Source organism: Calypte anna, chromosome 1 (assembly GCF_003957555.1).
Source record: "Calypte anna isolate BGI_N300 chromosome 1, bCalAnn1_v1.p, whole genome shotgun sequence".
NCBI classification, from domain to species: domain Eukaryota; kingdom Metazoa; phylum Chordata; class Aves; order Apodiformes; family Trochilidae; genus Calypte; species Calypte anna.
In genome coordinates, this window is record NC_044244.1 from 170,739,578 (window position 1) to 170,765,674 (window position 26,097).

The following is a 26,097-nucleotide window of genomic DNA, read 5'->3' on the forward strand; positions in this document are numbered from 1 at the left end:
TGCCCTGAGTGAAGGCTCCAGCACAGGATAAAAACAAGCAGATAACAACACTGGTCCGGTGAAAGTAAAGCAAACATCAGCTGGGAAGCTGGGAAGAGATGTGGCTTGTTTCTATGCCTTCCTTGGAGGATGAGGTGAGCAATTCCAGCAGGATAATAGCACTGTATGTGTAAATGTGCTTATCAGGCTCTCTAGTGCACATTTGAACACTAGAGCTTTTACAGTGCACATAGGATTGCCCCAAGGAGATGAAGATCTGGGCTCCCATATTTAGAAGTATAATTGTGCTAGATAATGAAGAGTTAATTCAGATTCTGCCTTTCTTGATTGTGCATTTCTTTCACTGGGGAGGCCAAGTATTTAGGATCCTCCCACACTGGAGGAAAAATTATGCTCAGCATGCCTAAACATGTTTGCTGCTCACGGGGTTTTAACATTATTTCCTTGAACAGTAGCAGCAGAGACATTTTGTCTGGGAACCATGTTAGAAGAAAAGGGAAAAAAATGGTCCCATCCATTGCAAAAATGCAGGCATATTTGGATGTCCTTCAGAAAGAAAATGATGGTCATTAGTTTGTTCTCTAGCTCAGAACTTAATTCACAAAATACAACTGTCTCACATCAGCCCTGCAAAACAGATCTACTGGCTGCAGACAAATGTGTTTCAGAAAGGTTCCCTGATACTTCCAAACTCATATGAGAGAATCACAGAATCATCAGATTGGAAGGGATCTCTAGAGAAGGGGACTCTCTCCTGTTGTTACAGCATGTAACAATCATGACTAATCAGTTCTCAGGAAAATCATTCCTTTTAGTCCTAGTTGTGAAAAAGTCCCTCTGGGACTTTTTTTCTCCAGTGCCACAAGCTTCATGGAGACACTTACACCTGTGAAAACCAATTTACAAAGTAGTTATTAAATATGCTGGAATGAGTTTAATAACATCTCCATACAACTTGCACAGAAGTGAATGATGGTGCAGGACTGGAAAATCAAGGTCTGTTTATTGAAAGCAGTGCTTCCACTCCCAGGGTCAGGCCTGTGGTTTGGAAGATGATGCAGACAAAGTCTCAGATGAAAAACAGGTTGTGCTTGTACTTTTGAAATCTTCATTATAACGTGTTCTTGTGAGGATTAACGTTCTGTAGGAAGCCTTGTTTTATACAGTTAATCTGATGCTTGCCAAGTCATAGAAGAAATTGTACCTGAAAATTAATTTTGTTCCTCATTGTTCTATTTACTTTGGAGGTGATTTCTCCTTTCCTTTTTATGCAATATAAGCAAAACCTACCAGAGCAGAGCTTTGATCTATAGGCAATCACAAACCTCATTAAAACTGACAGGCATGCTGACCATGCTTTGTTCAGGAAGGAGCAATTAAGTTCTTCCACGCTGTAAGACAGCTAAAAACTAGAAACTGCTGCCCACGGCTTACATGGCCAAGCACTGAGATGAACTAACTCGTATGAGCAAGCACTAATTTGGGGAAAGTCAGAGAGATTTCTCCAGGGACCGCTTGCGAATGTGGCAGCAAGAGCACAGATTGGTTGCAGCTGTGTTTGCTGTGTGCATGTCTGGGACCGGAAACACCGCGCCAGAGCCAGCAGACAGTGGGAGAAGCAGTGGTGCATGGCCCTGAGAAAAAGCCAAGGGACAGCTTCTTCTGGGCAGGCATCCTGGCTAAAGCAGCAAACTTGGACTGCTGCACAGTGCTCCCTCCCATTTGCTTCCTCTGCGTGCAAGGAAATGGGACGTGGCTGTACATTCTTTGTAAATAAATAGGATTACACTAAGGAGATAACGGAATTCGTAATCGATCCCACTCCCCTCCTCCCCCCTGCAGAAAAATCTGGGAAAGTGTTAAATATTAGTTAACTGTGGGGGTCAAAGTTCTGTTTTTGAAACTACAGAGCTTTTCGGTACTGCCAAAATAGTCACCCGAGACCCTGTAGATATCAAGAGAGTCTCTGAAATTCAGACCTCAAAACAGCAGTTGATCATTTCAGTGACTGATGATACTTCATGGCTTTTTCATGCCTGTTATTTCTATGATGCATATTAAAAGTAGCTTTTATGGAAGAAACTGTTCTCTCTGATCCCTCATTTGGAGTGTTTAATCTAGTCCAGATGTATCTGTTGAAAAAAAATGCAGGCAGATACGATATGGTTGTGAAACCTTTATATACAAATAAGGTGTTTGATACACGGAGCTGTTTTGAATAGTTTCTTTATTTGTGTTATCTTACAGCATCTTTTAATGGAGCTGCAATCGGTGTCAAAGCTCTTGCTGATTTCTTTATATATTAAGGTCCCCACAGTGATTTCATGGTACATCTCAAGATTGTCTCTCTCCATTTTAGGGGATGCTCACACCAGCACAGCTGAATAAAACTGTGCTTCAAGAAGCATAGAATCATAGAAGAAGTCACTGTCCTGATGCCAGAGTGTACTCTGTGTGCTTGGACACCTCTGCAACAGGACATGAAGCCTTAACTTCCCTCAGTGGGAAGTAAAAGGCAGACTTCCAGCCAAGGATAAGGCTGGAAAATGCTCTCAACTCACCTCTTTTCCATGGTGTTTCACCCTAGAAGACAATTACAATCTGAGAAGGCTTTGGTAGCATGGCTTCAGAGAATACAAACCTGAGGGGAAAAAACCAACCAAACAAAGAATAACAACAACAACAACAACAAAAAAAAAAAAAAAAAAAAAAACAAACCACAGCAAGTTGCTTTTAACTCCAGCTACATTTATAAATCAGCTTTTTTGTTAGACATCTTCTCTAGCACAGCACAGGGGGTGCCTGAGGCCCAGAATGAGCAGCTGGTGTGGCTGAAGGGGAAGGCTGTGTTACTTTTGGCAGCAGCATTGGCAATAGGTGGCTGGAAGCATTTGTGAAATTATGGCCTGTGGGGGCACTTCTGGTTTATGCTGACGTGTGTGCAGGCTGCCACCGAAACAGGCCCTAAACAGGCCCTCTCCCTGGCTCTTCCTGGCCTTGGTGTTTGTTCGGCTGTGGGCTCAGCTAGCTGCCAAAACCAATTCTGCTGAAAACTAATTTTTTTTTTTTTTTTAAACTGGATTAGCTTTCAGTTCTGTTGGCAAGTGGATCTGGCCTAACATGTGGGCCATGAATGTCAGAGACAGTGGAGAGGAGGCATCAGGAAAGCATGACTAAGGGAAAAGGATGGAATTATCTATTTTGCCAGTAGCACAGTCTCAGCTTGGCTTAACCCCCTGTGTATCTACTTCTCAGGGTAAAATTACCTGTTACAGCTTGAACCACTTTAATGGCTTACTTTCACAGAACAGGGAAAATCTTGTTCCTCTTTCCCTTGCTCTTCTGATCTTAGACCTGATGGATGTCTAATCTTGCACTGAACTGGTTTAGCTTGTTGAATCAGCAGAAAACTAACCCAGGCAAAGATGAGGGGATAGCATTCTGCTTGCTCAGTGGGTTGAATCAACTCAGTAAAGCGTCTGATGAGTGTGGTAGAGCCAGTAAAGGTGAGAAGGACAGCTGCAGACAGCTGTGAGGCTGCTGACCGACCCAGAGCATACAGCCTTGGTCTCAGAAATCTCCTGTCATAATGCTCAGTAGAAGAGCCAACCTCTGGGTTCTCTCTCTATTTTAAAGATGAAAATAGGTGCCATCCCTTTGTCTAACAACAAACAAGTATTTGTCTTGTAAAGCTGGAAGTTGCCCCTATTTTATAATCCTTTCCAAACTCCTATCCCTGTATTTTGAACTTTCCCATAGATCATAGAATTGTTTTGGTTGGGAAACACCTTTAAGGTCATCAAGTCCAACCATTAACCCAGCACTGCCAAGGCAAGTCCACCACTAAACCATCCAAGCACCACATCTATACATCTTTTAAATATCTCCATGGATGGAGACTCAACCACTTCCCTGGGCAGCCTGTTCTAGTGCTTGGTAACACTTTCAGTGAAGAAATTTTTTCTCATATCCACCCCTGGTACAACTTGAGGCCATTTCCTCTTGTCATACCACTTGTTACCTGGGAAAAGTGTCCTAACATTTATCCCAACACTTTCCATCAAGATGGGCCTCTCCTTTAAGCCTAGATTTCCCTTGTGTTTGTTTCCTTATTAGGTAGGGAAATATTTCCACAGATCTACACATACCTATTCCATCAGCTAGAACTTTCTCTGAAGCTTCAACAAATGGCTTCTGGTGCTGCTTCAGGAAGACACTTCATGCTCTCAGATGTGGGAATGTAAGCTCCTAAGCAAACTGCTATTGAAAAACCTCTATAAACAACAGAGTGTTTACAAAATGCTTTTAGAATCATAGAATCATTTAGTTTAGAAAAGACCTTTAAGATCATCTTGTCCACCCATGAACCTAACCCTGCCAGTTCCTCCACTCATCCATGTCCCTAAGCACCACATCTGCAGGTCTTTTCAGTACCTTCAGGGATGATGATTTGAGCACTTCCCTGGGCAGCCAGTTACCACACCTGACAACCCTTTCAGTGAATAAATTTTTCCTAATATCCAATCTAAACCTACCTTGTCCATTTATATAGATACGCAGTATGGGAAGGTGGAATTACGTATGTGCAAAATGCTTCCGTGAGACTACAATGAGATGGAATGCACAAATAGTATTTGATCACTCTCAGGAAAGCCATAGTATACTTAAGTGTGAGTGCTGACCTGGCATTGTCTCTGTGCAGCAAGACACCAACACTCTGTGCTGGGTTTGCCCAGAACTTTAAGCTTTCATCTTTGGCAGAAAAAAAGCCCAGGTAAGGAGGGACAAGAACATTTTGAGGTGGTCCTAATGTAGAGGATATATCCCATGTAACCATGCATCCAATCTAATGCCCATGCAGTTTCTTCATTTATAAGGAGACAGAGGAGTACTGGATCAGGTTATTAATGGACAATAATGTAATCTAAAAATCAGAAAAAAGTTACATGAGAAATAAATGAATTTATAGTGAGTGAGGAATTTAAAAGGCCATGCCATCATTTATAGCTTTAACCATAACATTAAAGATCACAGCCTGGAGGAGAATGAGGGGTGACCTCATAAATGTTTATAAATATGTAAAGGGTGAGTGCCAGGAGGATGGAGCCAAGCTCTACTCAGTTACATACATAGATAGCACAAGGGGCAGTTGGTACAAGCTGGAGCTTAGGAAGCTCTGCATCAATATAAGGACAAACTTTTTCACTGTGCTCTTTCAAGCACTGGCACAGGCTTCCCAGGGAGGTTGTGGAGTCTCCTTCCCTGGAGACATTCAAACCTGGACATGTTCCTGTGTGACCTGCTACAGGTGACCCTGCTCTGGCAGGGGGGTTGGACACAATGATCTTTCAAGGTCCCTTCCAACCCCTAACTTTCTGTGATTCTGTGATGGTGTGATTCTGTGAAGGAGAAGATTAGTAGAATCAATAAAATCGTGATATAAAAATACAATAATTCTTGACATAAAAATGGCTTAGAGGGCCTACAAGCATTTACAATTGGGTTTTGACAGCACTTCCCAGCATTGGTCCTGAGGGCTTGGTCACTCTCAGAGCCACAGTTTAGGCTTGTTATTGAATGGCTTTTAAAATCTAGATCCCTGAACAATCAGAAGAAAGATGTGAGATGCATGAGGGAATTTAATTTCACAGAAATATGGTCTAGCCTGTGATGTTTCTTGTGTGGGTGGTCTTGAGAAATCCCTGTAGTGCTGATGAGTGACATGACTGCAGTGGGTGACTGAAGAGCAGGGGAGTGATGGGGATGCAGGAGGCAGAGCACGTGTGTTCTGGAACAGCTTTTGATGCCGTGTTTTGCGAAGTCTAACCTTAAAGTAAGTTGAATTTGGCTTCCACATGAGAGCTGTCATGTTCACTGAGAACTAACAGGACCACATAAAATGATGCAAATCACAAAGATTCTCGACAATCCTGCACTTCCAGCCTGTTTCACAGTCCTGTTATTAGAGGGTCCTTGTAGGCAGCACAGGATCCCTACTGTTCTGTCTCTTTGGGACTAGTTGGTAAGTTGGCACTGGGTTGATGGTTGGACTTGATGATCTTAGGGGTCTTTTCCAGCTTGATGATTCAAAGATTCTATTCTGAGAGCCTTGGTAGATTTGTCAGGCCATGTCACTCCAACAGATTGACCTGTAGGAAATGTTACAGCCAGCGTGTTAAAGCAAAAAGGAATGCATCTCCATCCATTTATGAAGCATGTAATGATGTCTGAGGATATCTGGCTAAAATGGTGTTTGGTTTTGTTTTTTAAGTGGTTTCAGGGGGTGGAAGATGCTCAACGGGATTGCCACCCAGCAGCACTCCTTGCTATGCTGTGCAGCACACGCCTGTGAGCCGCAGTCTGCAGGCCAATTTAGCAGAGTTAATAAACAACAGAAACCCGTAAACACCTCGGCGGAGGCACAGGCAGAGCCTGCTTGGCGCTGCAGTCCGCGACAACTGCCTTAGACAAGCGGCGTCCACCGCCCGTTCCTCGCTCCTGGCAGCCTCCGGGGCCTTCCAGAGCGGAGGAGGAAGAGCAGCGGCAGCTGCTGCCCCGGGGCAGAACCGGCGAGGCGGCCGCTGGCCAAGGTGGGTGGGCGCGCTCCGTCCGGGCCGGCGGGCAGCAGCAGCACCAGCTCCCGGCCCCATCTCCTCCGCAGGCCGGCTCGGGGCCTGCCCACCCCTCCCGGGCCGAGTGGCGGTGGCGGCGGGGCGCGGCGAGGAGGGGCCTGCAGCGGAGAAGCCGGCGGCCCTCGGTATCGCCCTCTGACCGCGCCGCCGCGGCTCGCCGAGGTGAGACTGGGGGGAAGCGGGCGGCCCTATCCCGGGCTGCAAGGAATCGGGGGGCGGTAGCCGGGCGGCCGGCGGCTTCGGGCCCGGAGGGGGCGGTGGCTGGGGCCGTCCCGGGCGCCGCGCGGTGTGGGCGGCCGAGGCAGCCCGCTCCCTCCGCCTCCCCCGGGCCTCTTCGTCAGCCCCGGCCCGCCATGGTGAGTAGCGGGCGCCGGTGTCTCCGTCGGCAGGAGGGGCAGGGCCGGCTGGGAGAGTGAAGGCCGCGGCGGTGTGAGGAGGCGGCGCGGGCGGACGCCGCGGCCGGGGCCGTCTTGGTTGGTTTCGCTCGCAGCCCTCCTGCCCCACGAGTCCCGCTGCCGGGGTATTCGTTGCAGGGTTCGGGGGTGACTTCGAGGGCCGCCCTCCCCCGACCAGCGGTGCCCGACGGAGCGGCTGTGACCCCCGGGGAGGCCATGGCCGGCGGGCGGGCCTGGCGGGAATGTCAGCCGTGAGGCGGGTGTCGGGGATCCCCCGGGCGGGAGCGGGGTTGTAACCAGAATCAGTGAGCAAACGCCTGCCCGAGAGGGCCGGGAAGGTGAGCGCAGGAACGTCCTTGGCTCTGCCCTTCCACTCGGAGGATTGTCTGGCCGGGTGGATGGAACGGTGGTGTTGGGGCTGGAGGTGCACTGGACCAGCATTGCCTGTTTCTCTGGGACTTGCGAGCTATCTGAGGGCTGAAAGTGTTGGAGGTACCTGGTACACCTGGAAAAAAAAAACTTGGGCCATGAAATAACAGGTTTAAAGCATGGCCACTTTCCTCCTGCTGTACCTGGAGGTCAGTCAGTTGTGCCACGTCAACAGGTCCACACCACTCTTCCATGAGGTTGTGGTTCCTCTCGATGGGGTAGAGCCGAGTTAAGTTCATTGCAGCTGTAAGCAGTAGGTCACACCTCCTTTCTTCCTGTCATATCTAAGTGAGAGCCTTTCAGGGGCTGATTGAACACACCAGTCTGACAAGAGGCCGGGGACATTGCTCCTAGGAGGTCCTTGGGAAGGAAGGGAGAAGACACCTCTTTTGACTGGTTCAACTGCTCCTGAAAATGCAGCCTGTTCATTTAGAATACTTGCACAACCCTGAAGAAAGCTTGCAACTCAAGAGCTATCTTTTTGTTTTATTTGAAGTTTGGTAAAATTTTGGTTTTGCTTTCAGACTGCTGCTGGCTGATAGGTCCAACTTGTGTGCTGAGAAGCGTGCTAGAGGAATTTCTTTCTGTAGCGTGGGAAAAAGCTATGGTGGTTGTTTTATGTTTTGATTTGTTTTGCCGTTCTTCTTCCTGATGATAAAACTCTAGAAATTGCTCTTTTTGATGGGTGACATCTGCTGGGTTTGTACCCAGAGAGTTTATGTAGCTCAGGTGAAGGAAGAAAGTGCTGTGCCTTTTGATCTGTGTGCTATGCATGGGGAATTCCAGGGCCATCCAAACCTGGATCAGAAGTTACATTGAGAAATTCCTGATGGCAATGTTGAAATATTGCTGTAGTTGCCCACACAAATTCCAAGTTGCTAATACAAAGGGATGTTTCAAAATCCGCATGGAACTTACCCTCTGAAATTAATGTCCAAAAGAAGACAGAAGTTCAGCTGTCCTAACCAGTCATGCAGGTTTTCAGTATATGTAGTTCAGTCTTACTGGTGGTGTTGTAAGAGAGGTAAGAAACCAAGCTCAAAGTCTTGTCCATTTCTTTCTTTAAAATCCTAAGTTTCAGTGATGCCATAGAATAGTTTTGAAATTCATCTCTATTTATAAAGCATAATTATTTAATTGGATAGGTAGGATTGAAGGGTTGAAGTGCATCAGGGCAGTTTTATTTTGATCATGAAACCTTTTTGTATATCTTTTTTTTGTATTTTTACGAGCATGAGTCTTCAATGTTTGTCCTGCAGTTTTGATGGAACGTGTTTTAGTAAGCATTCACTGCAGTGGTTTGCAGTCCTTTCTGTAAGGCATGCAAAGCTGCTTTTATATCTCCCTAACTGAGAACTGAGCTCCTCCTTGGAAAAGAAGACAAACCAGAGCAAATATTTTCTGCACTATGAATTTCCATTTCCTAAAAGACTGAGAACTGTCATTTTAGTCTTGTAGTTATCCCCCTAACACATGGGGAAATATTTATTTTTGTGCTGCTACTGTGGCTAAAAGCTGTGAGTACAAGTTGGAAAGAAAGATATTAATAAACAGGAAGACTCAAGAGTACGGGGGCAAAATCATCCTCTTCCTGTCATCCCATTCTTTTTATCAGTAGGAAGACAGAAACGAAACCTTGACTGTTCTTGCATTGAAAAGTGCTTCAAAATGACTTTCTGCTCACAGAAAATGAAATTGCTGAATGGGATCTGTGGTTTTAGAGGAAACCTTAGGTGATAAGTGGAGTCATTGGGCTGTTTCTCTGGGGATTTGTCCCTAAATGTAACGGTGGCCTTCTTCTGCATGATGGCCTTATCCTGTGGATGAGTAAAAAAGCTTGCAACTTTTCTAAACTCCCCTTAACCAAAGAAGCAGGGAGAATACCCCTCTTCCTCATCATCACTGGAAAAGCGTGGGAGGTTTTCTTACACCTCTCAAGAATGTCACTTTTACTGTGAAGTCTCACTGGGACTTTGTCCTCCTGTGACAGAAATCAGAACTGACCTTGCTTTTCTTCTCTGTAGCTATCTTTGCTTTGATACTGAATTTATTGCTCTTCTTGTCCTGTGCAGCATGGATCAACCGTTACAGCTCTCCTCTAGGTTCCCATGTTTGCCCCTTTATATACCTTTGAGGGGATAGGAACTTTATAAGTAACATCAAAACTAATTTAAAAAGCTCATTGGTATGCCTTTCTTTCAGAAGACTTCTTTGAGCCTTCTTTTTTGATATATCTTTTCATTTATAAAAGGAATTTTATTACTTACATATATTAATACATATTGTATAATATGGAAGGAATTTATACAAGGGAAACATTTTTCTAATTATAACTTGAAACTAAGTGTTTGAGAGTTTCGGCTAATACAAACCCTCACCCATTTTGGTCTTAGTTAGCTCTTTGTTTTCTTAGAGTGTGCTGTAAATTATAAGATGTCTGCATCTGAGAACTTGGCTTGAGTAGAGGCACTGGGAAGGTAATGAGCTGGGTCCCTTCATTGAGACTTTCCAGTACAAAGAAGTATGTGACCTTCCTGTAGGTCCTGTCAAGGAAAAGGAATTGCTGAGGTATGAATTCTCCAAGAATGGAACTGGAAATAGAGATTGTGGCTGAGTAAAAAAAGGGTAGCAGTTTTGTGATGGTTTGTCAATGACCATGGGCAGTTTTTCTTTGAAGTATTTTAACTTCGTGCTGAGTAGCTCAGTGGTAACACATTCACTTGGTTATTTAAAAATTTTGTTGGAGCAAGAGAAAAGCTAACTTTGTGAGTGAGTGGTGACTCCCTTTTGTCTTTGCAGGCAGAACAAAGAGCCACATCACATACTGTGTAGCTGAAGAAATTCTGAAGCTGGGCTTTTTCAGTCACCTTTAATTTTGCCTCCTTACTGTAGCAGTGCATGAAATTTGAAACTGAGGTTTGGATGCGCTGAGGAAGTGAAGAGTAATCACATCTTAGCAGGGCATATCAGCTGGGTATCTAGTGTAAAAATTCAGTTTCTGAGTATTGCATCAGTGAGGAAAGATGTAAGTCATGAACTTATTATGAGGACATGAGTTATTTTCATTCAAACCCTTGCTGGGTTTGGCAAGCCTTCTTTTCCAGCATTTCTAGTTGAGAGTCCAAAAATGGTTCTGCCTGGGCACTGAGCTGTTCTTGTGCCTGCCATCTGGTGGCCAGATACCACAGCTGACTGGACTGGCTGCATGGGCCCAGCTGAGGCTCTGTCATAAGGATACTGGAGAAGAAAGTAGATCCTTTTCTTACTGAGCTGTATCTCGGATGGAGATTGGGGTTTGCACGGTTTTCCTGGAGGAAAAATGAATTTTTAAAGTATTGTTACTATCTTTTCTTTCCTAGGATATGATGGAGCTCCTAGAAGAAGATCTCACCTGTCCCATTTGCTGTAGCCTTTTTGATGATCCTCGTGTCCTGCCTTGTTCTCACAACTTCTGCAGAAAGTGTCTGGAAGGAATTCTTGAGGGAAACGTGCGGAATGTGCTTTGGAGGCCATCTCCTTTCAAGTGCCCCACGTGCAGGAAGGAAACTCCCGTTACTGGAGTCAACAGCTTGCAGGTCAACTATTCCCTGAAAGGTATCGTGGAGAAATATAATAAAATCAAAGTAACTCCAAAAATGCCTGTGTGCAAAGTGCACAGTGGGCAACCCCTTAACATTTTTTGTGTGACAGACATGCAGCTGATCTGTGGGGTTTGTGCCACCCGTGGTGACCACACAAAGCACATTTTCTGTTCTATTGAAGAAGCTTATTCCCAGGAGAAGAGGGCTTTTGAAACCCTGTTTCAAGGCTTTGAAACTTGGCGTTGTGGAGATGCCCTCTCGCGGCTGGATACCTTAGAAACCAGTAAGAGGAAAGCTCTGCAGATGCTGACCAAAGATTCTGACAAGGTGAAAGAGTTCTTTGAGAAACTGCAGCACACACTGGAACAGAAACGAAATGAGATTCTCTCTGACTTTGAGACCATGAAGCTTGCAGTGATGCAGGCCTACGATCCAGAAATCAATAAACTGAACACAATTCTGCAAGAGCAACGGATGGCTTTTAACATTGCAGAGGCCTTCAAAGATGTGTCTGAACCCATTATATTCCTGCAGCAGATGCAGGAGTTCAGAGAAAAGATCAAGGTGCTCAAAGAAACCCCTTTACCTTGCTCCAGTGTGGACATCAGCACTACAATGAAGAGCTTCGATACCAGCCAGTGGAATGGAATAAAACTTGTTGATGTGGACAAACTGTCCTTGCCTCAGGAAAACAACACTCTTAAATTCAAGATTCCCTCAGTCTTCTCACGCAGATTTATAGTGACCTCTTTAATTTTCTTGCTGATTCTTGCTGTCACCAGAATGCCCATTGTGGAGTCAGTTGTTGACAATCTCCAGTGCTGGAAATCTCAGTTCTTTACAATGAGCTTGTCCTATCTGGCAGATACAGTGGAGATAGCAGATCATGCTGTCTTTTACTGGGAACAGATGACAGATGGAGCTTCACTTCTAAGAGAAAAGTGTAAAAACTATACATTGGTTGTACTGGATAATGTTGCACAGTTTGTGTGCAAATATAAACTGTTGTGAAGTCCCTGGCGAAATGCAAGAACTAAGAGAGATCTGAGGAAGAAAACATAGAAAGTCTTAAAATTCATTAATTTTTGTAAGACTTCCAGTGAAAACATTCAAAGATTCAAGTATTTCCAAGACATTCATGCTACTCATGTAGTTTGAGCGCTGATAAAGTAGATGAGAGAAACCTCTGAAAAACACATTGTTTCTGGATTCTTCTCTCAGTGATGATTATGAGAATATTATTCACTGTAAATCATTTTTCTTACCAAAATGAGGGCCAAACTGTCTACCTTAGTTTAATGTTAGCGTAACTGTAGAATAAGCTAAAATCACTTCCTAAAGGGTCATAGTTAAAAAAATTTTAACTGGGAGGTGGTTTGGAAAGAGGAAGTGCAGTTGTGATAGACAAGAGCACTGGATTGAGAGGCTTGTTGAGGACTGCCCTTCCACTGTGAAATACAGAGTGTGGCGTGCACATTCTGGAACCACCTTCTGTGTGAGGATGTTACTTCTCACTTCAGAAAGATACGTGTATATTTTTGTATAATCACATGGTGTAATTATCCTGTGCATTCAGATTACTGGTTATTGTTTACATGTTCTATACAAAATGTATCTTCAGGGCAAGCGTGAATTCTAGGGATAGAGGAAAATCAGCTGAGGTTGGTAAGAGAACAAGCTGCAAGGTAATATGTACTTTGTAGGCAGTACATATGTGGCAGTTTACTTTTCCAGCATGAAATTGTTGGGGTACCTGAGCTGTTTTGTTAGATCCATGATTTTCTAAAGCCTTAATGTAAACAGTTCAGTCAGTAAAAGGCATGGATGGGTCAGCCATGGGATGGCAGCTCATGCTCCAGCCCTGCAAAGGTGGCAGGTAGAGCAATTTCTCTTCAGTCTCTTGTCTCTAGGTCATAATTCCAAAAACTGTAAAGAATGATGGGGTGATTCCTTGGAACAGAGTGCCTAACATGACAGGAGTATGGAAGTTATTAGTGTTCAGAAGTGCTTTACCACCGGAATATATATATATATATATGTATATATATAGGCTCTTCTGCTGATACCATATTTTCACGTACCTTGTTTCAGGAGTGAACTAGATTTTCTGAGTGTATTGACTTGGCCATAAGGTGGCCAAGTGATTTAAAGTGAATTGTAAGCTCAAGTTTTCTGAAGTGCCCTTCTTTAAGAGCATACAATACTGAAATGTATTGCTGGAAGCACATCTAACCTCTTTTTTGCAGTGGTCCTATGAGTGGCAACGTAGAGAAAGAAAGCATTTAGTTGGTTCCAAGAAACAAAGGTAATGCTTGCCATGCTTTGAGGATGTTCCTTGGCTTATCTCAAGGTTTAATAGGTTGTGATGGTCAATTAACTCTCTTCTAGTAGTCCTTGCAAGCTGTTCATTTAAAAAATAAAATATTAAATTCCAAGAATCAAAGTTTCCAAGCAACCAAACCCTGCAAACAAAACTATTGTACATGATATTTACATCTTTGTTGCCTGGGAATCCTGTTACTGCTCTACACCTCACTCCAAACACTTGCTAAAAGCACTGAATGATTCTTGAAGTTCAGGAAGGATCAAGTCACAAACACATAGATCAGAGAGTTACAGGTTTTGAGTGGCTGAGCTAAGGATGAGCAATCGAGAGGTGGTCGCTCTGAGCGTGGGAGGGGTGAGATTTGTGACCCGGGCTTCTACTTTGCAGCAGTTCCCTGAGTCCAGGCTGGCACGGATGTTGAGTGATGGTGACCAGGAATTCAAGCTGTTAAATGGAGAGTTCTTTGTGGACAGAGATGGAACTTTGTTTAGCTACATCATGGACTTCTTGAGAACTCTCCAGGTCTCCTTACCTACTGATTTCTCAGATTATCAGAAGCTGCAGAGAGAAGCAGAATTCTATGAGCTGTACCCTCTGGCTGACCTCCTGAGCCAGGAACACTTGCTGAAGCCAAGGCTGGAGATCTTGGAAGTGCTTTTTTCTCTCCAAGAGACGCAAGCCTTTTTCCGGATCTTTGGTTCCTGCAGTACCACTGTTGAGACACTTGCTGAGCAGGTCACTGTGTTTACAGGGCAGCAGTCAGGACAGAGGTGGAAGAGCCCTTTTACCTCTCAGAAACCACTCATTCCACTTCCTTTGGAAAGACCTTCTCATCACGACATGGTGTTTCGGTGTGGTACCGAGTACTCTGCTGGTGACCACTTTGTGGCCAGGTACCCTCCCTCGTGTGTCTTCTCGTTGTGAAACTTCTTTGTGATTTCTAGTTCATGAAGTACATGCTGTGTGCTGGCAAACTCATTTTACAGAAACAATCCGACTGCTGTCTAAAAGAAATGAGATATGTTTTCTCCTTTCTGCTAATTTCATGTTATCTTTTTATAGTTCTGAAATACCCACTTTGATTTCTGTTGCATTGATTTGCCTGTTCTTCAGCTTTCTAAAATACTGTTCTGGATGCTCATTTTTCAGTTCTCTTGGGTCTTTCTCTGTATCTGCCTGTTCCCCCTTGCTCACTCTCTCAAGCTTTAGAATTTCATAGCATCACCGACCTTCTAGAAGGTCTTGAAAAAGTTCTTGACCTTCTAGGTTCTTGAAAAACAGAGTAAAATGAAGCAAAGGAAACAAACTCAATAAAGAGTACACTACTGGAGAAACCTCAAATCTCCACATGCTCAAGGTTCAAAAGACTTTCATATAGAAAAGGAAAAATAAAAAAGGCTAAACAGGGTTGAAAACACCAATAGAACTAAGACTGAAGTTCAGGGACTGGAAAGCTTTTATAGAGCCTTTTATTGAGGGGAGGGAGAAGGAGTGGATTATTAACTATATGCTACACAGTGGGTTTTGTTTGAATTCAGAGCCAGGTTATTTTTTTATTAAGATTACTGAATATCGGTGATTTTTGTGATAGCAGTTCTGTATTGTAATGACAACTTGTCTTTTTAAAACATGCTTTTACTGAGTGTCTCTATTGTATGGAGACATGTTCTTACTGTATAAGAAAATGTAATGTAATTTGTCCTTTGTGGCTGTTAGAACATCTAGAATTTTATGGAAATTTCATTGAAATAGTTCCAAAAGGTTTAAGCTTTCTGCATACGGGAATCAACACAGCAGTCCTTTGTTTATTTAAAAAAAAAACAAAACAAAAATCTTTCTTCTAGCTTTCTTTAGCTAAGCAAGTAGAAGAAAAACCACTTTGCTTTTGCAAAGCAAAATGTTTTTATGTATCAAACCTTAATTTTATAATGTATTGCTAATTTTAATGGACTAACAATTGGTTGAATAGGTTACGGCAACTTAAATAGTGGGAGAAATATTCCTGATTCTTTACTTTATTGGTTCACTCTTGGTAAAAAATTTCCTTTGCAGATCTGTAGAAAAGCTTATCTTGATCAATGGAACAAGTGAAGTTTGATTATGGTGCCTGCTGAATTTCTGTAGACATAGTCTTTGTGGTGCCATCAACTCTTTTGCCTTTTTTTGTGCTTTCCATGAATGTTTGATGTACTTCCCATGAACTGTGGAACAGTTTCACCCCTGTCAGCTTTATATTTTGTAATAGTATTTTTACCTGACTTCTGTTCCTCAAAATGTCCGGACTGATTTCTGATCTGTACTTTATATCAAGTAAAATTGTTTGAGGCAATGTGAAAATGATTTTCATACTTGTTACCACAAGACCTGCTGTACGAAGTAACTTTTCAATAAATGTCACTCTTTGTAGAGAGATCCTGTGTAATGAGTAGTGATGCTGTGGGGGTGAATGTGCCTTCATTGCCCTTTCTGTCACTCTGACCTGAGGAGCTGTTGCAGCCCTGTGTAGAGCAAGCCAGTCACCTCTCCTCTGTGAAATGAAATGAGATGGAGGTCATCACAGCTATTTCTTCAGAAAGTAAGATTTGGTGAAGGAGAAGTTATTCCTTTCTGTCGTGTAACTGGACAAGCAAAGAATTACAGTTCTTACAGTCAGGGAAAGAGTTAAACTGTCTTCAGAGAGTTAAATTATCTTCAAAGGTATTTAAAAAATATTCAGAACCTTGGCTGCTGTTAACCTGTGCAACTGTGCTGGCTTGTACCACCCAAGGACCATAGATTCCATCCTTCAAGAAGTAATTAAAGTGTAACTGCTTTTTTCTGATTTTAGGTATGTTTCCATAAAGCCTGATAACAGAAAGCTGATTAATGGCACCAATGTGCTAGGCCTGCTGCTTGACACTTTACTGAAAGATGGATTTCGCCTCATAAGCACCAGGACGGTTTCCAGTGAAGAAAAAATTGAGTGCTACAGTTTTGAAAGGATGAAGAGGCCTCCAGCCCTTACCATCACAGTGAACCAAACGCTGGGGAACTCTGGGGTAGCACAGGCAAAGAGAGGCCAAGTACAGAAAGGGAAATAAAGCCTTTTCCTTTCGTCTTCTGATGGTGGAAGAGGGGTGTGTCAGCACCAGTGGCCTTTTTTGTTGGATTGTTTGAAACATCAACTACTGAGGGAAGTAACAAACAAACAATTTTTTTTTCCAAGTGTTGGGGGAAAAAAAAAAAAAAAAAGCTTTCCTGACTTTTACTGCCCCACCCTCTTCAACTCTAAATAAAAGAGACACAGATTCAATACTGGGTTTGTGGACCAGAGTCCAGCATTTTCAAGGGTGGTTTTTGTTCTTCTCCGTGGCTAAAATTTACATCAGGACTTATAAAAAATCAGCCATTCCTTTTAGAAAATAATTTTTATGTTCTGTGCTGATCTGTAAGTGGATTTAAAATGCATTACAGTACACAAAAGAAATAAAAGCATGACACAACCAGCATCCCAGCAGTTTGGAGAAGTGGCTGAAGGAGAAATGCAAACCTCAAGAGCTGAATATTGCTTCTACTTGCAAAAGATAAATGTACACTGCTTCTTTTGCACTTCACTGAAAGCAGCATAACAGAAACACCCCAAGTTGTGTTGCTGTGTGGCTGCAGCCATGTGAACGTGGCTTTGTGAAGCCACCAGCAGTGTCACTGAAATAATGTGTTACTGTCTCCTGCAGAATGCTCCTCTGTTCTCTCTTCCCACTCTGAAGGCACGATGCTGCTCTTCAGCCCTGAGGATTAAAATGGTAAAGGTCTTTGTGAACAAAGGGTCAGTTAATTTTCAGAACTTTAGAACTATAAAAAGAATGAAAATGTGATAAACAGTCCTTCAGATGGAGGAGTTAGTAAAATTTTAAATAAGATAATACAAAGGATTTCTTAACACTGTTTTAAAGTGCAAAACATAATTGGGAGGAAGGCTTGGCAGAAGTGTCTTTCAAAGCCCTGGGAAAGTTAGTCCTGTACCATGCTTTGTAGAGATGCCAAAATTAGGTACCAAGAGAGGTAGGTTAATGAGGCATTATAAATTAAGACTCTCTTGTCCTCCCAGACAGGGAAGAAGATAGCAATAACTTCAAGGAGTCATTTGAGTCTGACTTCTGTTGTTGGTAGAGCACCATCTTTCCAAAGTTACAAACAGCGAAGTACAGCTCATTCTTGGATGACTGTTTAGATCCAACTTTTCAACAGCTTTAAAATATGTATTTATTACCTTATTTGCAGCACTTCAAAACGGGGGTGTGTGGTGGGAATCATGCATCTTATTTCTTGCCCATAGGAGTTTCAATGAAATGGATCTTCCCAGACGGGTGGTGCCACTATTGGACATCTCTTTTATTTTGCTGCCACATTAGTGGATTCTAGCTTGACACAAGTTCAGAAGTTCAGTGGCAGCAATGAAGTCCTCTTTGCTTGTTCTAGAGCTTTCTGGGTGAAGAATAATGTGATTATGGGACTACATCTCCTAAGCCATTTACAGGTTATATAATGTAGTAAATGTTGAGAAATGTGTGGATGCTTTCAGCTCAAATGGGATTTTTGTCAATAGTGTCAATATGTTCCTATTCCTCTTGGTATAATACAGTTTTTACAATGAGAACCATCATTCACTGGAACAGCCTCCCTGGGGATGTGGTGGAGTTCCTGTTTTTTAGTTTGGAGAAGAGGAGGCTCAGGGGAGACCTCATCACTCTCTACAACTCCCTGAAAGGAGGGGGTAGCCAGGGGGGGGTCGGGCTCTTCTCCCAGGCAGCTGCCAGTGAGACAAGAGGGCATGGACTTAAGCTCTGCCAGGGGAGGTTTAGGTTGGATATTAGGAAGAAATTCTTTACAGAGAGGATGATCAGGCACTGGAATGGGCTGCCCAGGGAGGTGGTGTATTCTCCATCCCTGGAGGTTTTTAAGAAGAGACTGGATGTGGCACTCAGTGCCATGGTCTGGTAACCAGAGTGGTGGTGGATCAAGGGTTGCGCTTGATGATCCCAGAGGTCCTTTCCAACCTGGCTGATTCTGTGATTCTTCTGTGATTCTGTGATTGCTGGAGATTTCAAGGTGCAGTTGGACAAGGTGCTGGGTAATCTCACCTGGGCTCTCTTTCCTACAAAGGGTTGGAGCAGATGAACTTTTGAGGTTCCTTCCCTGACTCTGAGGTCAGACTGCTGATTGCAGCATTTGGGTGACCCAGCAGACAAGCTGTGTGCGAGTCCTGTCCTGACAGGTTGCTGTACTACAAAGACAATGCTACTGGCTTTCTAAGTTAATTTTGAGGTCTGTGTACTGACTTCCTAGAGAAGTTCCCATTCCTCAAACTGGGATAAAACTGAAACCAGTAAACATGAGTACCGAGTCAATCAGTGACTGTTTATTGGTGGTGAAGAGACTTGCCAATAATAGCAAGAAATGTGAGTGACATTTTACAGGGAAAGAGGAAAAAAGGGGACTTGAGACTGTTTTTAAATGTCACATCTTAAATGATGGCTGACAGCAGCAGTGTAAACTGAGACTAATTTCAGAACCCCTTGTAGTAAGAGAATTATTAGTCCACTTCACCTACTGCAGCAGTGAGTTTGTTTGCCTTGCTGTAGCAACCACTTTGAAAACTCAAGTTGGAATTACATTTGTTTTGTTCTGGTTTTAAATAAAGGAAAATACAAAATATTTCCATTTTTAAAAAGCCCCAGAGTTTTAACCTATGCTGCTACTCATGTTTTATGGCCTTGGCAAAATAAATATTTGCTACAACCTTTTCAGTAACAACTTGTCATGGGCAAGTGCAGAGCACTTTCTGGTTCACCTTGTGGGTTATTTTTTATTCAGCACCAACATAACTCTATGAATGTTTTATTTTGGCTCTGGAAAAATATACCAGTGTAAGTTCCTGTCCTTTAAAGAGCCATACATGCTTTACATTGACCTTGTGTAATGACATACTGTGAGACTATCCATCTTTTTGAAACGAAGCACATGGCTGTTGGCAAGTCTGGATTCCCAAAGTTCTCCTACCATTTATTATTCCTTGGCATGGAACTGAGAAAGGTCACTTGAAGGGCTGGGAGAGGTTACTTGTGCACTTGCAGGGAGCATGACAAGGCTCTTAGTGCTTTTGGTTCTTGTTCTTTTTTTTTTTTCAACAGTTTTCTTACATAAATTTGAAGGCATCTGTGTGTGTCAGTAAGATGGTAGAGATTTAGAGAAAGTGCCTGACTGAGATCCTGAGTTTTAGTTGAAGATAATTTGGTCTTAAACTGGTTCTTTGAAGGAGAAGTCCTCACTGGATTTCAGTATACAGAAAGTGGCAGCAGGACTACAGGTGCTGCAGCTTCAAGTTACACTTAAGTGTCAGTACTCACAATGGAAATGGGAAGCTGTGTTTTTTTGCAGACAAATTAATATAAAAATATCAATTTACCAGGACTGGCTTGGGTAGTTGCTGCCCTCCACCTTCCAAAATGATTTATGCTGCTGTAAAGTGTTGATGGACCAGGATGGCAACTTTTCTGTGTGCTCTTTGGAGTGGTATGCAACCCATCCTGTGGGCACTGGGCACCCACTTAGAAGAAGCAGTGGCTGGGCTGATATTTTTACTGCACCTTTGCATCTGAGGTCCTGACCAGGCAAGAGAGAGCAGATGGTGTGGTATGTCACCAGGTGAGTGGCTCACACTGGTGTTATTTCCACAGAAGATAATGGATGTACAAGTTGAAGTGAATTTGGCTGATGGGAGCCCAGATTATGTTCTGTGAAATTCCATCATTTACTATAGCTTTATTTTTCATAGAATCATAGAATCATAGAATTGGCTGGATTGGAAGGGACCTCAGAGATCATCGAGTCCAACCCTTTTACCGCCGTTGCGGTTGCTAGACCATGGCACTGAGTGCCACATCCAGTCTCTTTTTAAATATCTCCAGGGACGGAGAATCCACTACTTCCCTGGGCAGCCCATTCCAATGCCGGATCACTCTCTCCATAAAGAAATTCTTTCTAATATCCAACCTAAACTTCCCCTGGCACAACTTAAGACCGTGCCCTCTTGTCTTGTTGAAAGTCATCTGGCAAAAGAGACCAATCCCCCCCTGGCTACCCCCTCCTTTCAGGGAGTTGTAGAGAGTGATGAGGTCTCCCCTGAGCCTCCTCTTCTCCAGGCTGAACACCCCCAGCTCCCTCAGCCTTTCCTCACAGGGTCTGTGCTCAAGTCCCTTCACCAGCCTGGTTGCCCTCTTTTGGACCTGCTCCAGGACCTTCCTAAACTGAGGGGCCCAGAACTGGACACAGTACTCCAGGTGTGGCCTCACCAGCGCTGAGTACAGGGGCAGAATCCCTTCCTTGGACCTGCTGGCGATGCTGTTCCTGATACAGGCCAGGATGCCATTGGCCTTCTTGGCCACCTGGGCACACTGCTGGCTCATGTTCAGCTTCCTGTCAATCCAGACTCCCAGGTCCCTTTCTGCCTGGCTGCTCTCCAGCCACTCTGTGCCCAGCCTGGAGCTCCCCATGGGGTTGTTGTGGCCAAAGTGCAGGACCCGGCACTTGGCCGTGTTAAACCTCACCCCGTTGGAATCAGCCCAACTCTCCAGTCTGTCCAGGTCCCTCTGCAGAGCCCTCCTGCCTTCCAGCTGATCCACACTTCCCCCCAGCTTAGTGTCATCTGCAAATTTGCTGATGATGGACTCAATCCTCTCATCTAAATCATCAATGAAGATATTGAACAGAACTGGGCCCAACACTGATCCCTGGGGGACACCACTAGTGACCGGCTGCCAACTGGATGCAGCCCCGTTCAGCACCACTCTCTGGGCCCGGCCCTCCAGCCAGTTCTTAATCCAGCACGGGGTGCTCCTGTCCAAGCTGCGGGACAGGCTACAAGCCTGAGTGATTTTAAAAGCCTTCTGGGCAAAACCAGATTATGTGTCAAGCAGCACTTTCACCCAAATCTTGGCAAGCAAGTCAACTCTAGTATCTCACAATATGATCTTTGCTGGTGACTTGGTCCTCCTTTTGCACAGAGCAGAACCTGGAGCTCTGATCTCTCACATCCAGATCTTCTTGATTAAACTGGAATGAGATTTTTAAACATTTAGGCTTTTTTTTTTTTTCCCAGTGAAGCTGGAATTTGTGATCACTGACACGATCCACTTCTAGTCATTGCTAACTTTCTCAAGAGAGTTCCTTTTCACTAAGAAGGTGCAAAACTTGCTGATTTCAGTAAACTTACAGCTATATTTGCCACTTTATTCTTACTTGGATTCAGCAAAAAAATGCACAGTTCCACTGCCTGAGATGCTAGAAACTGAGTGCTTTAGTGCTGGGGGGCAGCCCTCTCACTGTCTTATGCTGAGTAGTGAGCTCTCTTCTGCTTTTTAAGACATGAGCAGACACCCAAGTCAGTAAAATCACTGGAGGGTAAAGAAACTACAAGGTAAGGTAACATCAGAGTTCTGCACTGCAGTTTACATGGCAGAAGTAGATAACTGAAAGAGCTTGGCTGTTAGATAGTTTACTGCTAGACTTGATAGATGGAGATGATTTGGAAATATAAATCGTAACTTGTCATACATTTTCTTTTTTAATCATATATAGTTTTCTTTCCTGATATAGTTTATAGTTACAGTTTTCTTCCTTAATCATATATAGTTGGATTTCATCCTGTATTTGTATATTCAAGACTGTAAAGAGCTTTACCAATAAGTTCTTGAGGTGCCTGTTGGATAACCCAACAGGACAGAACCCTTTTCCCATTCCTCTGTTTTTTGCACCATGTTGATTTTTTTCATAGTAACTGAATACAGATTTTGTGCTTTTAAGTAACTTTTTATGTGCTTCTTCACATACTGGGAAATCCTCCTATGTCCTTCATATTTTTTTGAGACATGTCATTTATTTACCACTTGAATTGTTCGGGAATCTGCTGATACCAGGGAGGAGAATCTGATGCAAAACACATTTCTGTTCTTTAGGTATTGATTTAAATATGATAATTCATGAGAGGTTTTGTTCTTTTAGGAAGTGCAGTCACTGTATTCTTGTAGGTTCTACAGTCAGTGCTTGTAAGATTGTGTAACTGATAAAGAACATAAGTTTAAATAAGACTATTGCAATTGATACCACGTTTAAACTAAAAAAAAACCCAAACCCTGATCTCTTAGTGCTGGTAGTTTTTTCCCTAAATAATTCCAAACCATTTCTCACTTCCCTGGATAGCTGAATCTTGTGGAAATAGTAGAAGACTCCACCCTCAGATGCCATATATGAGGAATTAGTAGATATAGGGTAGAAGAATGATGCTGGAGTAGTTGCATTCTGTTCTGCTTCCACAGGCTTGCAAACAGGGGTAGTAACTTCTGACCCTGGAGAAACTTTTCTCCACACTGGGCTGTTCTCACTTTTTACCCATTTTGGTCAGTTTCCAGATTTCCAGTGCTAAAAAATAACTCTTTTTATCTGAGCTGAGCAAAGCTGATGTGCTTTAATCTGTCTCTGGAGGGGAAAACTGTAAGGTATATCCAACACACAACCTGGGTGATAACTCCCTTTCGACCTGCAGCTGATTTCAGTACCAGAAAGCCAGCAAAGTGGATCTTCAGTCCTGCTTGAGTTCACAACAAAGTGTTCAGAACTTTTAATTTTAATATTTTTATTTATTTATATATATATTTTTAATTGTTCCTAGATTGCTGGAAAGTGTTATTGAATATTCATTGGGAAAAAAAAACGGGAGGGAAAAAAAACTGGAGCTATCCAAGAGGGGGTGGGAAACTCATTGCCTCCTGGTCCTTCCCTGCTTTGTGCTGAACCATTGCCTGCCTTTAGCTTTACAAGGTTTATTTTTATTGATTTTCAACAATAAACACTGGGAGTATCTACAATAAAAGATTTACAGCACATCTCGAAGAAACACAGCTCCCTCCCAGATTATATTGATCTACTCCCAGCTGCTACTGGACCAGTGTATAAAAGCCCAAATCAAGTCCAGTGATGGACAACTTCCTCTCTCTAGTGACAGATGAATATGACTGCTACGTCTTCAGAAAACAATAAAAGGGAAGGGAGCGACTCTCCTTCTTTGACCGTATCTTCAACAGCCCAGTTAAATCTGTCAGCTCAGTGTAACCCACATAAATAAAGAATTTGGGAACCAAGGGAACTGCTAGTGCATCTGAAGCTTCCCATTCTTTGAAGCAGCCTCTCCTGCTGCAGTTAGGCCATAATTAGTCACAGAAGGCCTTGTTGTGACTAGTAAATGGATGGACCAACAATGATCTGAATAGTCTGGAACTGGCTGGAGACATGCCTGGAGCCCTGAATATTCTCAGATGGGTGGGTGGGATGTAAATCACTAGTCATCACATCAAATACAAAATAAATCTGACTCCTATTAAAAAAAAAAAAAGGGGGGGAGGGGGAGGGGCGGGGGAGAATGTCAGTTTTCTAGACCATCATGTAGTTTCTGCTGAAATAACCCCAATAAGTGTGATCTGAAGTGTGAATTTTTCCAAGATTCCTTCCTCCACTTCTACTCTGTTTCCCTTCTAATGCAATGGTTCAATAATTGGTGGCTTCTTTCTGGTTGGTGAGATGATGAATGTAGCCCTAAAGGTTGGAAAGAGTAATGTGTCCAAGCCTACTTTGGATAATGAATTTAGGGCTCTGCTTTCTAAGCAACATTCTGCTACACCAGTCAGCTGAGAGCTTGCTGAAATTGAAGAATTAAGCATTGCAACATTGTTCCATCCTGATTCTCCATTGGAAAAAGATTGGAAACATCAAGTCTGGGGTTTTACTAGTATTTTGGAGCTAGGAACTTTCCATTTCAAAGGCACTTTGTAGCTTTCATTGAGGGCCTTCTGAAAAGACTGGTCTATGTTTTTTGTTATTTGTTCCCCAGTGATAACTAAAGTGAGTAATAAAATAATTGCTGACATATCCTTTTATTTACAGTGTTCAACAGTAGACAGAAGGCACTGCTGATCTTCTATCCTTTAATCTTTTTGTCTTTTTACTACACCTTCAGATCACTCTTTGGCCTGGCCACTGGTGGAATAAAGCAGATGGTTACGTGATAAGTGCACGTAGGGACTCATAGGAGAAAGCAAACTCACTTCTTTCCCATTACATGGGAAGAGTTAAGGAATAAATTAATCTGGAAAGAGTCACTGCCTTTGTGGAAAGAGAGAGACACAACTTATTGTATTTAAGGGAAGACATTTAACAGATCTGTCAGAAATTTCAATGCCAGCAGATAAGGAAAAGCAGATCATCTTATAGGGGTGAGTGAATGGGTGGGTGAAAGCTACTAAGGGAATGTGGAAAAGGCACAGAATGACTTAGATGGCACAGAATGACTTAGCTTTCCTGTGACTACAGAGACATTTTCTTTCTTTCTCAGTGTTAGGAAAGTGGATCTGCAAAACATCTCCCATCAGCAGGCTACATTTGTAGCAGAACCACATTTGTCTCTCGGGGGTTAATTTCTGCATTTGCACTATGGACCCAAACACTGCAGGATCCAGACCTGAGATGGCTTAACCATGCCAATTGGCTTTTGGTGGTCAAACAGCTAAACTCCGAAGACCAGAACACCAGGAGTGCTTTGGCAGCACTGAGCTGATAAACCTCCTGGATCATTACTGGGCAGGGCTTGCTGGGGGCCTCTTTTAGTTCCAGCTGCAGTCTGCTGAGCAGTAACTCTATTTATAAAGTTCCCAATTTTCCATGCATTGGAAATCTTCTAAAGCAGACTTGTTCACACTGTGTTTTCCCCATTTACAAATCTACCCCTTAGCCATGTAATTTTTTTTTGCTACCTATGATTGTACAGAACATTATCTTCTGAAGATGGGTCAGTAAACAATGGATCCCTGGTACAGGATAACAGCTTAATGATTAATATGTCAAGAATGTAAATGAAAAATTGTAACTCCATGGCCTCTGATGTAACTGAGATCCTTCTCCCATCTTTGGTTAAGGTTGAGGATGGTTGCTGCTGTTATTCAGTAAGAGTTTTCTCTAACAATTAAAGTGATAGCACAATCCAGAGTCCACTGGTGTTTGTAGGGCCACAAACATGATCTGAGGACTGGAGCACCTGCCTTATGAAGACAGGTTGAAAAAGTTTGGGTTGTTCAGAGAAGGGTCCAGGGAGACCTTAGAGTAGCTTTTCAGTACTTAAAAGGGGGCTACAGGAAAGCTGGAAAAGGCCTTCTACAAGGGCATGTAGCGATAGGACAAGAGGGGACAGTTTCAAACCGGAAGGAGGCAGATTGGCATTGGATATTAGGAGGAAATTCTTCACTGTGAGGGTGGTGAGAGACTGGAACAGGTTGCAGTGTTCAAGGCCAGGCTGGATGGGGCTTTGAGCAACCTGGTCTGGTGGGAGGTGTCCCTGCCCATGGCAGAGGGGTTGGAACTGGATGATCTTTAAGGTTCTTTCTAACCCAAACCATTCTATGATGCTTTGATACTCACTCTCCATGGATACATGTGGAAAAGGATGTGCCCAAGATAATCTTTTTGCTTGACTCATCTTTCATTTCAGAGATTCCCTACAGAACCTTGGCTGGTAAATGCACTAAAAGGCACAGGGACACCCGTGTACCCATTGGCTGTAATTTCCCCTACAAGCCATGCTGTGGCAGTCTTTTGTGCTTAGCTACTGAAAGCCTGACACTTGCTCTCACAGAACTTCTTGAAGTAGGCTT

At 43.2% G+C, this 26,097-nt stretch overlaps 2 protein-coding genes across 5 annotated transcripts; both read left to right on the plus strand.

Moving 5' to 3' along the window:
- Positions 1-6,383: 6,383 nt before the first annotated feature.
- Positions 6,384-14,746, plus strand: TRIM13 (tripartite motif containing 13). Of its 4 annotated transcripts, XM_030462606.1 has the most exons (3): positions 6,910-6,988; positions 7,981-8,063; positions 10,816-12,109. In XM_030462606.1, exons 2-3 carry the CDS (start codon positions 8,061-8,063, stop codon positions 12,046-12,048), a joined length of 1,236 nt encoding a protein of 411 aa, XP_030318466.1. In that variant the 5' UTR covers positions 6,910-6,988; positions 7,981-8,060; the 3' UTR covers positions 12,049-12,109. The 4 variants fall into 4 exon arrangements, with proteins under 4 accessions (XP_030318483.1, XP_030318475.1, XP_030318456.1 ...); XM_030462623.1 differs by lacking the exons at positions 6,910-6,988; positions 7,981-8,063 and adding an exon at positions 6,384-6,590 and having other exon boundaries at positions 10,816-14,746; XM_030462615.1 differs by lacking the exons at positions 6,910-6,988; positions 7,981-8,063 and adding an exon at positions 6,692-6,794 and having other exon boundaries at positions 10,816-14,746.
- Positions 13,656-16,649, plus strand: KCNRG (potassium channel regulator). Its single transcript, XM_008501630.2, has 2 exons — positions 13,656-14,256; positions 16,191-16,649. Exons 1-2 carry the CDS (start codon positions 13,679-13,681, stop codon positions 16,441-16,443), a joined length of 831 nt encoding a protein of 276 aa, XP_008499852.2. The 5' UTR covers positions 13,656-13,678; the 3' UTR covers positions 16,444-16,649.
- Positions 16,650-26,097: the final 9,448 nt, after the last annotated feature.